At 35.4% G+C, this 13,986-nt stretch overlaps 2 protein-coding genes across 3 annotated transcripts in view; one reads left to right on the top strand and one right to left on the bottom strand.

Annotated features, from left to right (window-relative positions):
• Positions 1–27: 27 nt before the first annotated feature.
• Positions 28–6,467, bottom strand: scoca (short coiled-coil protein a). 2 transcript variants are annotated; one of them, XM_028470020.1, is made up of 4 exons: positions 6,209–6,467; positions 2,987–3,058; positions 2,822–2,902; positions 28–1,565 (listed from the first exon to the last, which is right to left on the bottom strand). In XM_028470020.1, exons 1-4 carry the CDS (start codon positions 6,327–6,329, stop codon positions 1,423–1,425), a joined length of 417 nt encoding a protein of 138 aa, XP_028325821.1. In that variant the 5' UTR covers positions 6,330–6,467; the 3' UTR covers positions 28–1,422. The 2 variants fall into 2 exon arrangements, with proteins under 2 accessions (XP_028325821.1, XP_028325901.1); XM_028470100.1 differs by lacking the exon at positions 6,209–6,467 and adding an exon at positions 4,823–4,968.
• Positions 4,058–13,986, top strand: part of maml3 (mastermind-like transcriptional coactivator 3) — a 151,078-nt gene continuing 141,149 nt past the window's right edge. Inside the window, exons 1-2 of the mRNA XM_028468185.1 lie at positions 4,058–4,131; positions 13,394–13,540. The gene's annotated coding sequence lies outside the window, so the exon portion shown is untranslated. The remainder of the gene's footprint in view (positions 4,132–13,393; positions 13,541–13,986) is intronic.

Below are 13,986 nucleotides of genomic sequence, written 5' to 3'. Positions count from 1 at the left end.
GCAAAGAACAGACTCGCAGAAAAAGAGCGTTGTTAAGGAGTTTATTAAAACAAAAGAATATTTAAAGGTAACGTTTCAGGTCACAGAATGTACAGGAATCATCAGCATGCAAAGAAATTACAATATTTTAAAAAATAAAATAAAATAAAAAAGCTAAATAAGTTACAGCATATCTACACCGTCTCCGTCCGATGGATTCATTCACTGATCTTGGCTCTGAGTTAGAAAGATGTTTTACAGGTGTTCGTCCAGCAGGGGGCGTGGCTCAGTGTTACATACACAGCCATCATCGATGTGTGAGAGTAAAACATTTAATTCTGGATGTAGATTTAGGTTTTACGCACATAGTTTCTCTTATTTTTACAATCCACGTCTGCACCTTGTGTGTTTAAATTCTTATTTTATGGATTTTAAACCTTAACTTTTTGTATTCATTAAAACCCTTTTTTTTTTTTTTTATAGATTTCAACCCTTCACTTTTTTAACTCATTTAAATCCTCAATTTTTATGGATTTTAACCCTTAAGTTTTTTATTCACTTAATTCCTTATTTTTCTATGGATTTTAATGCCTCACTTAAAAAAATTTAAATCCTCAATTTTTATGGATTTTAATCCTAATTTCATTTTTTATTGTAAATTCGTAATTTTTATGGATTTTAATTCATCATTTATATTAATTTTGATTTTTAATGTATTTTTATCCTTAACTTTTTTTATTCATTTAAATCCTTTATTTTGTTGGACTTTAAGCATAATTTTATTTTCCATTGTAAATTCTTAATTTTTAGGGATTTTAATTTACATTTTATATTGACTTATTTTTATGGATTTCCGTCCTTAATTTACATGTATACACGTTCACACCAGACTGGAAAAAAAAATGTATATATAGTTTTATAGAAACCTTAAACCTTCTGCCTTTGAGTCGTGTTTAAATCATTTTAATCTTTTTATTTCAATAAATTAAAGCTAAACGAGACGTTAAAGTGTAGTTTAAACAAGACGTTAACTAGAACTCAAAGTGCACCTTTACAACAAAAAGAATAACGTAAATGTTTTGTGTTTTTATGTGAAATCCTTATGTTCTGTTTAGTAACACTGCTCAGGAGCTTCTACAGACGTAGAAGAAATACTGACAAACTGACAGACTCATATCAGACATAATCAGGGCTTCAAACGGGATTCTTTAGGGCAGCAGGACTGCAGTCCTCTAGGACCCAGTTTGACGCCTTTCATTCATAGACATACTGATGGTACGACCTGATCTCTGAGCACTCATTGGACGTCCTGTGTTGATTCTAAAACCGAGGTTGGAGGTCGTTTCTGCCTCCTGACGCTCAGAGTCACTTCATGGAAACAAATATCACTGCTTTTATTTTGAAGGGGTGGGACGACTTGAGGCCAAACGCAGACTGGCAGGCTTACTTCCTCTTGCTCTTGGTGTCGGTGGTCTGGAACACGCTGGAGGCCGACATCAGGTTCTCGATGTACTGACCTAGGACCTGGTTCTCCGACTTCAGCTTCAGGTTTTCTTCTTTGACCGCGTCCACGCGCGCCGACAAATCTGAAAACACAGAGTATTATTTATCTACGACTTTCTCAGAAAAGTGACAAACAATGAGCAGAAAATCACAAAAAAAACCAACTAACTTTTCTGTTAAATCTGCTTCAGGTTAACCTGCAGGTTAAACACATGCACATTAATATTTATTAATATTATATAAATATTAAAAAACAGTGACTTTAGTCCATTAGAAAATAAATAAAAGGAAAACAAGACACTGTTTAATTAATTTTATACATTTAAAAAAGGCAAAACTTTAAAATAGAATTATTTGTTGTTTTTTTAAAGAAACTGAAATCTATTAGAGCAGTGGTTCTCAATTGTTCTATGAATCTGTGATAACTACTTTTATTTATTCATTCATCTGAATAATATCCACTGTTGTCAGGGAAGTTTATTATTTGCTCCATATTGTATATAGTCATCTTAAAGATGTAAATACATGTTTTATTCAGATATAAAATGGGTTCAAAGTGACCAAAAATGGAGGAAAAGGTGGTGAAATGTGATTTTAAAAAGCACAGATGTTGGTTAAAAGTTGCAAATTAGAGTGTTTAAAAACAGAATATTGGCACATTTTGTTTAAGCTGGCAAATAATGGGTATGTCAAATAGTGAATGTGGTTAAATTGGCCTAAATAAGCATGAAATATTAAAAAAGAGGTTAAAAGTGACAATAATGGGTCAAAATATGCAACATTATATGGAAAAGTGGTAGAAAGGGTTTATAAGTGCTTAAAATATCTAGAAAGTAGAAACAATGTGTAGAAAAGGCTTTGGAATTTAATGTAGAAGTGTCAGACGTAATGGGAATCATAAAATAATAATGGCAAGAAAAAGTGATGAAAGTAGGTTTAAATATGTTAAGTTTAGTATAGTTGCAGAAAAACTGTAAAAAATAGGCAAAAATTGTCTTAATTTGTTAGAAAAATATTCTGTTTATTGAAGGCATCTGGTGACGCCCTCCCAGTGTCTTGCGACCCCCAGGTTGAGAACCCCTGTATGAAAGGTACGTGAGCACATTGCAGCAGGTCCATGAACATATTTGTCAATCCATAGCTGACATTAGACAGTATCGTCCATATTTCCCACCAAAAGTAAAGTAACGTGCGCACAGTTATCAAAAGGTAAATGTTCCACTGGTAATACGTGATAAACACAGTAAACTGGTTCTAACGACACATAAAAACCCCTTTGGGTTCCACATCATGAACCCAGTAGAATGTGTGTGCGTGTGTGTGTGCGTGTGCATGCTACCTTCCAGTGTGTGCTGCAGCTCCAGCACCTGGTTTATTAACCTCGTCTTCTCCTCCACCTCCACCTGGTTCTCCAAGTCTCCTGTAAGAAACACACACACCTGTTAACACACACACACACACACACACACTCATATGTGACGCTAACACTCACACGACCACATACCATCTATGTCACAGTTCATGATGAAGAGCTCGGGCTCCTGTTTGGTATACAGGGCTGCAGGTCCACCGTCCCCTGAGACACAAACAGACGTTTATCACTAGGGATGTCCCGATACAACTTTTTCACTTCCGATATGAAACCGATATTGATCCGATACGATATCAGCACGAATCATACATACTTTTATGACTTATTTTGTAGTGTGGAATGTTAGAAAAGGTTTGATCATGTGATGTCACTCAAACAGAAAACATTAGTCAGCAAAAATAGCGATGAGAAACAACTGAGCCATTTATTATTAACCAATTGATTACAAACATTTTAACCTTCAACGTAATATCTACAGTATTCTACACTTGTATAAAATACATAAAAAATAAATGATAAGACCAGCACCAACGTTAAGGTGCATTATCGCCACCTACTGTGTTGTAGTGTGAACCACAGTCACTATAGAGCCCAATATGTTTGTGAACAGAGGATAGGAATACTACAGAAGAGAATTAGGGCAAATTTTGACAGAGAAAATAATTCTGGTTTAGGGATAAGGCTAAAATAAAAGGGTTAGCGGGGTAGCTAAAAATAAATATGAGCTAAAATAAAACTGACGGAACTTTAAGTCACGTGGTGCACCTATCACATCAACTAAACTGGCAAATGAGAGGGCGTTCCGTTTCAGTATGAATAGCCACGGCCTCACTTTAATCTTGTCTTTTTCACTAAATTCTTGATTTGTCCAAACTTATTTTCTACATCAAAATTGACCCTAATCTGCTTCCGTAGAGAAGTCCTTTTTAATTAGACATTTTCTCTTGTTTTTTTTTTCTTTTTTTGCAGATTTTTCTGTTTAACACTAATAATTATTACGTTTTATATGACCATTTTAATCACATTTTGTCTAATTAATGTTATAAATAAAGCAACATCAAAACTCAAAAACGTAAATAACAACATTTAGTATAGTTTTGTTTGTTCGTAGATTATTTATTTCACCCCAAATAAACCCTTCATCCACTTTAACAGCCACCAGCCTTTATATTAGACACATTACAGCACTGCAGGCCTACACAAGTCAACATTAACGTCTAATAAACGCCTCTACGACGCCAAAGATGCTCTTATGAGTCCCGAGAAGTCGTTAAAACGTGAGTTTTGTGCACTTTGAATGTTTTAAAAACGTGATACTAAAGGATAATGTGAGTGCAGACACCACGCCCAAAGCTAAGTGAGCTAAACAGCTTTAGCATTAATGGCTAACACGCACATTGTACGTGCCAGAGATGAATTACAGATCAAACTCCACAAATTTACACCTTTATACTCGCTTTTGACTTTTATTACACGACCACGTTTGTCTATCTCCTCCCAAAACAAACGTGTCCGATAATAGAGGCATGCGTGTTAGCTCCGCATGCTAACCAGCTCAAAGGGCGAAGTGAGCTATCTGCAAATAGTTTAATAACTGTTTTTATGTCACACATATGTGCAGGGTGCTTATATAACGTGTCGGGTGGTTTGTGTATACGATAAAAACGTGTTTTTACGTGTTTAAAACGCGTGTACTAGCCCCTATTATTAGCCGCGTATCATAATTAGCATCACGGCTAAACATTAGTTAGCCAGCCCGTGCCACATTAAAATCCAACTTCAGTATGATCAGAAACATCCTACAAACACAATATTACGCATAGTTATGGCATCTTGTCACGTCGTCTTGTGGTCGTAGGTATACTAAATGTTCCCAGCTACGCCTTAGCTTAGCATTAGCATGTAATCACAGCCGGTATCGGTGTTTATCGATATAAAAGGAAACTAAAAGTCGATGAATAAACTCACCTGAAACAACAAAGGTGTCGTTTTTGTTTAGTAAAGCTGCTAGTGATGAAGATCACACTGATGATGATGAGGATGATGCTGAAGATGATGATAATAACAACTGTTACCGGAAGTAACCGACAGGGGGCGCCCCACTCATCATTAACATTATTATCATCATTATACAGCAGCGATTCATTCATTTATTTACTTGTATAATCGATTAAAAACGATACATTTTCCTTTCATTTATTTATGACTTTTATTCATATCTAAAATGTGTTTGTTATAATTTAATAATAAAGAACTAGTGATTTATACTTTTTTATGTATTGTTGTTTTCTAACATTTTTTTTTAGCAAATATACTTATAATTGAATGTTAACATGATCTTGCTAAGATTAGTATCACCAGTGTATATATATATATATATATATATATATATATATATATATATATATATATACCAGTATTAAATCCAGAATATTCAAAATAAATCCAGAATTCTGAGATTTAATCCAGATATTTAAGAATAAATCCAGAATTCTGAGCTGAAATTCAGAATTTTTAGAATGAATGCAGTATTTTGAAATTAAACCCAGAATTCTGAAATCAAATGCAACATTTATAGATTAAATACAGACTTTAGCGAATAAATGCAGAATTTTAAGATAAAATCTAAAATTTTGAGATTGAATCCAGATTTCCCCCCTCAAAGTGGGAATTAGGGTTAGGGCCCGGGTGCCCACCCCCCATTTCCAGTAATTTTCAAATTTATGGGAACATAGTCATGTGATATATTGCTTCAAAGGTAATTCAACGTAGATGATGATAATGCCTCGCACAACTCCTCCTTTTTTAGGCAATTTCCATAAAAGTCGATTTCTCATTTATTTGTGAGTCAAATATTGCGACAGTTGTTGGTACCAAATCATTGACACACAAATATATGAATGAGGCCCATTACTGCGTATGTGCTACGGCCCATTTTTCTAAGAACTACTCCTCCGTTAATGCTCGTTGAATCAGGCTGTAATATGACGTAGACATTCTATGAGCGAAGGTCAAGAGCCTCTTGGAGACCTTTTTGAAAGCGCGGCGTGACGGGGGCCCACCCCCTTTTCTGGTAATTTCTAAATTTATCAGAACATAGTCGTGTGATATATCGTTTTAAAGGCAATTCAACGTAGAATGTCATTTTACGCTGCACAATTTCATTTGTTTTACTTGGTGGAGCCGAGTCATTTCAACGTGGAACGTGGTATGTGCTATTTGGCATGGAGACGTTCCGCAGGCCCGGTCGTAGTTCATTAGAACTTGTTAAAAGTAGATTTTCAGGTGAGAGACATGGAAGAGACTTTTACATTAGATTTTAAAGCAAAGGAAAGAATAAATTGATGTTTCTACCTGTGTCGTCCAGACAGATGTTGGTAAACAGGTCGTCATACTGGTCCCTCTCATGCTGGTCCCTCTCATGCTGGTCCCTCTCATACTGGTCCCTCTCATACTGGTCCCTCTCGGCCTCCATGGACGAACACTCAGTGGTTTTTGTGTCTTTTCCTTTCCGGTTCCTCCTCTAGTTCCTGCTCTCGTTTCTTTCTCTCTGTTTACCTTTGTACAGCCCAATCCACACTCACTTACCTGTCCGACCTGACTGACGGCTCAGGTTACAGCCCTGTCACCGTGGCAACAGGTGCCATGGCAACCGCAGGGCTCAAACACGTAGAAAAGGACACTGTTCAAAGTCTGACACAGACACGCGTATAAAAATAAAGAAGTCACATGACACATTGTTTCCTTATTTCACAATATACAAACAGAAATCTACAGAAAGAGCTTGTGGATAGTTTAAGAAATCTAAGATTATAATCTGAACTCTGCTGTCAGTTTATAAAATTATTAGATTAAATCCCAAATATTTAAATTAAATCCAGAATTTATAGATTTATCAAAAAAGTCTGAGCTCAAATTCAGAATGTTTAGAATAAATATATAGTAATTTTCAATTAAATCAAGACTTCTGTGATTAAAATCAATAATTTTTAAAATAAATGCAGAATTATTTGGTCAAATCAAGAATTTTGAGATTAAATCCAGAATTGATATATTTAATTTAACAAAAATAAATTAAATCCAGAATTTTTAGAATCAATATAGTATTCTAAAATTATATCTGGAATTCTGATATTATATCGGAAATTTAAGAATAAATCCAGTATTTTGAAATTAAATCCAGAATTTATAGATTGAATAATAAATTGTGAGATTAAATCCAGAATTTATAGATTTAATAATAAATTGTGAGATTAAATCCAGAATTTATAGATTTAATAATAAATTGTGAGATTAAATCCATAATTTTCTAGAATAAATACAGTATTCTGAAATAAAATCGAGAATGCAGATTAAATACAGACTTTTGAGAATAAATGCATAATTCTAAAATCAAATCTAATTTTGTGATTGAATCCAGATTTTTGAGGTCAAAGTCGGAATTCTTATGGCAAATCCATAATTCTAGAATTTTAACAGTCCCAACACTATTGAAATATCAAAGTCAGAATTCTGAATATTCTCACAAAACTGAATCTCGTCACGGCTCAACTCATCTAATCTCACTTTAGCTTCTCTTCTTACCTCATCCCTTCATATTCACTACTGACTGTGTGCGTGCGTGTGTGTGTGTGTGTGTGCGTGTTACATTTCCTTTCATTGTGTTGTTTCATTCCACAGTTTTAGGATAGAGCAGAAACTGTTTTTTTTTTTTCTATCCCTGTGAGTGTCCACAGACCAGATGCCCAGTTTGGCATCAATGCTCTGCCAGTGTTTCACCAAGCGTACACACACACACACACACACACACACACACACACACACACACGCACACACACACACACACACACACACACACACACACACACACACACACACAGGGCGCAGAGAGGGCTGTAAAAGAGCACTCGTCCATCTGTCCATCTCCACTCAGCACATCAGTCTGTTTGCATCTCCTGCAGTGAAGCTTCTATTGTGTCTGAGTCAACTCTACATTTACCTCAGTGGAAATAAAGCATTAAATGAACTGCTTCCTGCAGTCTGTGATCATAGTGTGAAGCTACATCATGATAGAGGGGCTAAATCTCATCATTTTAATGATCTATCTGAGTATTTTATTACCAATAAGTCATACCAGTGGAACTAAGGAGGCTTTTTAAAACAAAGACCCTAAAAACAAACACCAATTCACCAACAGCTAAACTTGTCTTTTTACATCCAACTGCAGTCATAACAATCTGAGTTTGCTCATCACAACACATTAAAAACACGCTCTAGATGAAACTCTGCATTCACTTTCAGTCACAGGATAGCATCATCACTCATTCAACCGTAACATGCAAGATTTAAATGGGATTATTTCTCACATTTTCTAGACATTCAGTAATAATAATAAAGTGTAAATGTGTGATATTGTCCCAAAACATGCATGTGAAGCATTTCTGTGTCAGATTTGTGGAATTTGACATATTTATCTGTCTGTCAGACATTTTTGTAACATTTAATCAACCATTTTTTGATGATAATTTGAGTTCAAATGCGTAATATTGTCCCAAAACCTGCACACAAGGCTTTATTGTGGCATGTTGGACCTGGGGCCTGATTTTAAATAACGAGAGAGAGGAAAAAACGGTTAGCGTAATTTCTCTGTTCAGAACCGTTTTTTCCATCTTTTTGCCTCGATCACAGAACATCTGAGACTATTAAAGTGATACCAACCCATTACATGAATTAACTTTTGTGTCAAAAATGTCTTTGGAGACATTTATATCAACTTTTAGCCTCAATATACACTAGTATCCCTTTATAAGTGGGTGTGGCTATTTAGGAGATCTCAGCCAATCAGCATTCACGTATCAGGTGCCTTTCAGTCTGACTTTGATGTTTGGGGAACTTTTAACTACGACTACCCAGTGAATCAACTTCAGGTCTTGCACAAAATCGTGAAAATCACATTTGTTACATTTACCAAACGTTCATTCGAAAAATGGCTTTTGAATGTGTGATATTGTCCCAAAACATCCATATGAGGTATTTCCGTGTCATATTGGGACCTGATTTAAAAAACGAGTAGTACACTGACATACTTAGCAAAATTAAAAATAGAATAAAAATCCACTGCTAGAATTATTCAGTCAAAGATCATGTTATTGGTTAACGGTTTAACAGTTAAAGCTGATATCCGGAGTTTCTGAGAAATCTATGTTTATGTATAATTCTTTTGAAATGCAAAAAAATACCTAACTAGTCTTTTACTATGGTCTACTGCCGGTGGTCATTAATATACATTAATGTATATAAGTCCCTCCTTCGTCCTACAGACCCCTATATAAATGGAAACAATCGCCAAGTGCGCCCAGCCAATAGGCTTCCACTTCCTGTTTTTGAGACTGTCAATCAATGTGAATGCGGAACTGTGCACGGAAACAAGGCCACGCGTCACAACAGCAAACAGGTAAATATGATTATGGCTCTTACCTAACCCATAGACCTAAATCAATGTGACCCGATGCAACCTTGTTATGTTCCGTGATGCGCATGCAGAAAAGTAGAGGCGTGGCTTCTGGTTGATCGCAGAGGCAGTGGAAGGAAGTGAAGCAGTTTAGGGGCGGGACATTCTGGATATCAGCTTTAATTGAATGAGCATCCCTAAAACCAACTATAAGCAACTGAAATGAGGAGTAATCAAGGAACAGGAGAAATTATGAACCAAGATATCAGTGAGAATCGACCAGTAAGCACTCCTTTAATAGTGAGGGAAGGCAAGCAAGGAGTTGGGCATCACTTAAGTGAAGACAAAAGAAAAATAGGCCTACACAGTCCCACCAAGGGGTGCCAAACACAAGAGAGCAAAGAAACTGGGATAAAAACATAGATTTGTTTTACGTAAAACCTAAATTAGACAACACAAGGTTGCCTCCCTGAAAACAAAGTTAATAAACACTTTAAAAAGAACATTCTCGGTGGGTAAATTAATGTCAGGGGACAGAAAGAATAACCATGGAGGGCATTAAAATAAACAAACAGGTTCATAAAGAACGATCAACCTGTTATAGAAAACAAAATAGAACAATGTTTCATTAAAAAAAAAAAAGTTTAATGTTGACATAATGGGGTGGTGTGTAGCTCAGTGGGTTGAGCGCCCGCCCCATGTACAGAGGCTATAGTTCCTCACCTGCAGCGGGTCCAGGCTCGATTCCCGGCCTGGGACCCCTTCCTGCGTGTCATTCCCTGCTCTCTCCAACCCCCTTCCTGTCAAGCAACTGTCATATAAAGGCCACTAGAGCCCAAAAAATCCTTTAAAAAAAAAAAAAAAAAAAAAAAAATGTTGACGTAATACCAAATATGTTCACTTTAATAATAAAGCAAATATCTATAGGAGGGGTAAATGTTCCCCTATCCTCTCAATGAGCCTTATTTTAAGACAGAATATGTGTTTATTTATAGATAGAGGCTGTAGTTACAGGTAAACACTGAAAATATTGAGGAACCAAACTATCAGCACTAGAAATAATCTGCTCCATGGAGGTTTCTAACCTTCTAACACTAGAGGGCAGTAATTGGCCACTTATCATCCAAACAAAGTGCTTTTATTATCTACTTATAGAAGGTCTGTAGAAGAGAAGTTCACATTGTAATATTTACAAACACAATTCGAAGTGAATCTGCAGAGAAGGTGTGGAATATGCATATATGTATAGTATATAGTATGTATAACAGAGATGGGCAGTGGAAGACACAAAACTGTGATAGTATCTTATCTGAGGGTCACATGATCAACATTCATGTCAGCATTTAAAATAATAAGCAATCTGAGCATTAATACAGGAGAAAAATACATTATTTTGGGTTTCTGTCTTTGTTTTGTGTGTTTTTGTTGTTTTGTGTGTTTCTGTCAGCACCTTGTGTGTTTCTGGAGTGACTTTGTGTATTTTCTTTGTTTTCTGTTATTGTTTAAGTGTCTGTGAATGCTAGTGTTACGTGTGTAAATGCAGAGGTGAAAGTAATGGATTACAAGTTGTCACGTCACCGTAATTGAGTTGATTTTATGGCTATTTGTACTTTTTTGACTATATATTTCTAAATCAGTCATTTTACTTATACTTAAGTCATTCGTTACATTTCTACAACCGTGACTGAGTAAATTAATAATTTTTTGTTTTAAAATGATCAACGGACATTGTGAAACTACAAAAACTGAAATGAGCAGACAGCAATCAAATGCATCACATGATAATCGACCAATCAGATTAAACGTAATGCATGGCACCAAAACAGAATTGAATGGAGGTTATTTCTTCAGTTTTGGAGTTAATAAATTTAGCTATACTTAGAGCCTGAGAATTTAGAAAAATTTTGAATTGAATTCATTGGTGTTATTTTATATATTTATATATATATATATATATATATATATATATATATATATTACTTTATACAGATGCCTTTACGTAAAATAAATTAAGTTCCAATTGAGCAAGATTTCATCTCTTCCTTTCAAAGTTGATACATGAGATGTTTACTGTATGCAAGGGAACCGTGGCAACAATTTATTACAAAAAATAAACATGGGGGGTGAAAGTAACTATAGTAATTTTTTAATTTGAGTACTATTTAATTGAACTACTTTTTATTTGTACTTGAGTACAATTTAATCAAGTAACAGTACTTATACATGAGTAGGATACATCCTGTGTTTAAATGACATAAAAAAGGTTTGGGTTCATTCCAGTGTGAATCCAGTCCAGTCTTTGCAGGCAGCCAGTGAGCAGCTCCAGTGTTGGTTTAAGATCTCCACCATCACCATGATGCATGTTTCCCTCATGCTTCCTGCCCTCACCACACACACACACACACACACACACACACACACACACACACACTCCTTTCTTTTGACTTTCTGTCTGCAGGATGGAGCAGAGCAGAGCATTTGAGCCATTTGGCAGCCATTGTTTGTTTTTTTTCTTTCTTTCTGCTGATCTGAACAACAGGGACAGATGTAAAAGAAACGAATCACAAACACACGGACAAAGCATCTTTACAACTTTTAATGATCATTACCAGCATGGCATGGAAGTCACACTCCAACAATCCTTCTTTTCTCCACAAACTGCACTGACATGTTGAAAGATGCTTTGCACAAAAGCTTGATTTGGTGACATCACTGTTAAAATTTTAAGAAATCAATTAATTAATTTGATTTTCCATTTCTAAATGACCACAAATTCTGTTTCAAAGTTTACCAACAGCCGTGTCATTTTACACATTTCCGTTTTGTTTCCGTTTGATGTCATCAGACGTCAAACATCCTGAAATTGGACCAAACATTCTTAATATACAGTTAATGGATTAATTATTATCTTTAACTTTATATTTATATTTATTACAGCAGAAAAGCACAGAAACAAGCACATACTGATAACACGTGAGATTTGTCGTTTGGCTCTTAGCTACACTTGCTAAAGCTAACATTAGCCCACCCGTTTTTAATGAATACAAATTGCATATTAATACGTGATGTTCTTCTAAAACATGTGAGGCTTTATGAATTTCAGCATGATTTTGTTTAAAATATCTCTGTTGATTCTCCACCTTTGAAAGTGACCAAGTAGAATATCAACATGTGCTCATTTGATCCATAAAACTCACATTTTTTCACACATTTTCGCAGAACCTCCATTATGCTACTGATTAAACTTCCAGTTAACTTCACAACAAGAGCCCTATTTACAAAAGTGTTAAAAAAAAAACTACTGGAAGACATGAAGAGATGCTTTTATTTTGAAAAGGAGATTTTTGATTTTAAGCTTGAAGCCAGTGTCATGTACTGAGTGCGCTACCTGAAAATGAAATACATTTTTGTTTATTTTTGTTTTCAAAGTGAATGGATGCGTTTATTTATTTATAGAGTTAAGGTTATAATCTCAGTACGGAGGTAAACTCAGTACGTGACACCGGCTCCAGGACCATTTTACATTCCGCTCACAATGCATCATGGGACGGCTGAGTATGACTAGTGTGCCATCCAGGTATTTCTTGTGTACTCAATGTTTTCATACTATCTAATGTGTATCTACATACTCATTTTGACATCAGACTTTGTATGAGTAGTACGTTAGTACGACATTTACAACACAGCCTCTAACTATGCATTGATCATGGGCGGGGCTCCTGTTAAGACACACCCAGTCTATTCTATAAAATCTCCAAACAACAATCTATGCTATGCTAACTAGCTACACAATACACACTCTTCTCTATTCTTGATTCTCTCAGTCCAATTTATTCACACAGGTTGTAGTTTTTATAGGAGGGGCGGGGCTAACAGTCACTTAAGAAGCCACCAAAAATGTCACAAACCTCCATTCTCAGCCAATAGCAAAATTACATTGTAATAGCCAGGTTTCAACCCATAGAGTCAGAGGCAGTCACTGACATTTTTACAGAAAATGTGCCAAAATTGAAATACTTTGACTAAAATGTCAAGAGTTGGACTAGAATCAATAAATAACACTAATTTAAACATCATTTCTGTTTCAGGAAGTGAATTCTACAATCACTACAAATCAAAGGACCAATAAAAAGCTCCGTTGTGTTCACTTGACCAATGAAAGAATCTGATTTCTACCTCAGCTCTTACTGACCAATGAATGACCCACATTGTAGATCCAAAAACCAGGACTGAAGGTAAGGAATTACAAATACTCACATTGTTGTAATTACGTAGATTTTTCTGTACTTTTTTCTTCAAGTGTGTAATGTTACAGTTTACATCAGTCATGTGCAACTGGTGGCCCGGGGGCCACATGTAGCCTTCTGTCTAAGTTTATGTGTCCCCCAAAGTTAAAGCACAAAATGAGTCAAAACACGCAAAACTATGGCAAAAGACACAAAATCACAACAAGAACTCACATAATGACAATGCATTTACATGGAAAATATACAAAACATCAACTGAAGTACATAAAAAAGACTCCAAAAACACACAAAACAACAACAATCCACACAGAGCCTTTGTTGTTCCCTGTTTTAAGGCTCAGATTGGTGACATGAATATTGATCATGTAATACTTTACTGTGCAGATACTTTTCTACATTGTGATTTTCTTATTAATATAAAAAAGAAAAGACAT

This window comes from Gouania willdenowi, chromosome 1, assembly GCF_900634775.1.
Source record: "Gouania willdenowi chromosome 1, fGouWil2.1, whole genome shotgun sequence".
NCBI classification, from domain to species: domain Eukaryota; kingdom Metazoa; phylum Chordata; class Actinopteri; order Blenniiformes; family Gobiesocidae; genus Gouania; species Gouania willdenowi.
Note: the sequence above shows the minus strand (reverse complement) of the source record. Positions and strands in the feature narration are given on the sequence as shown.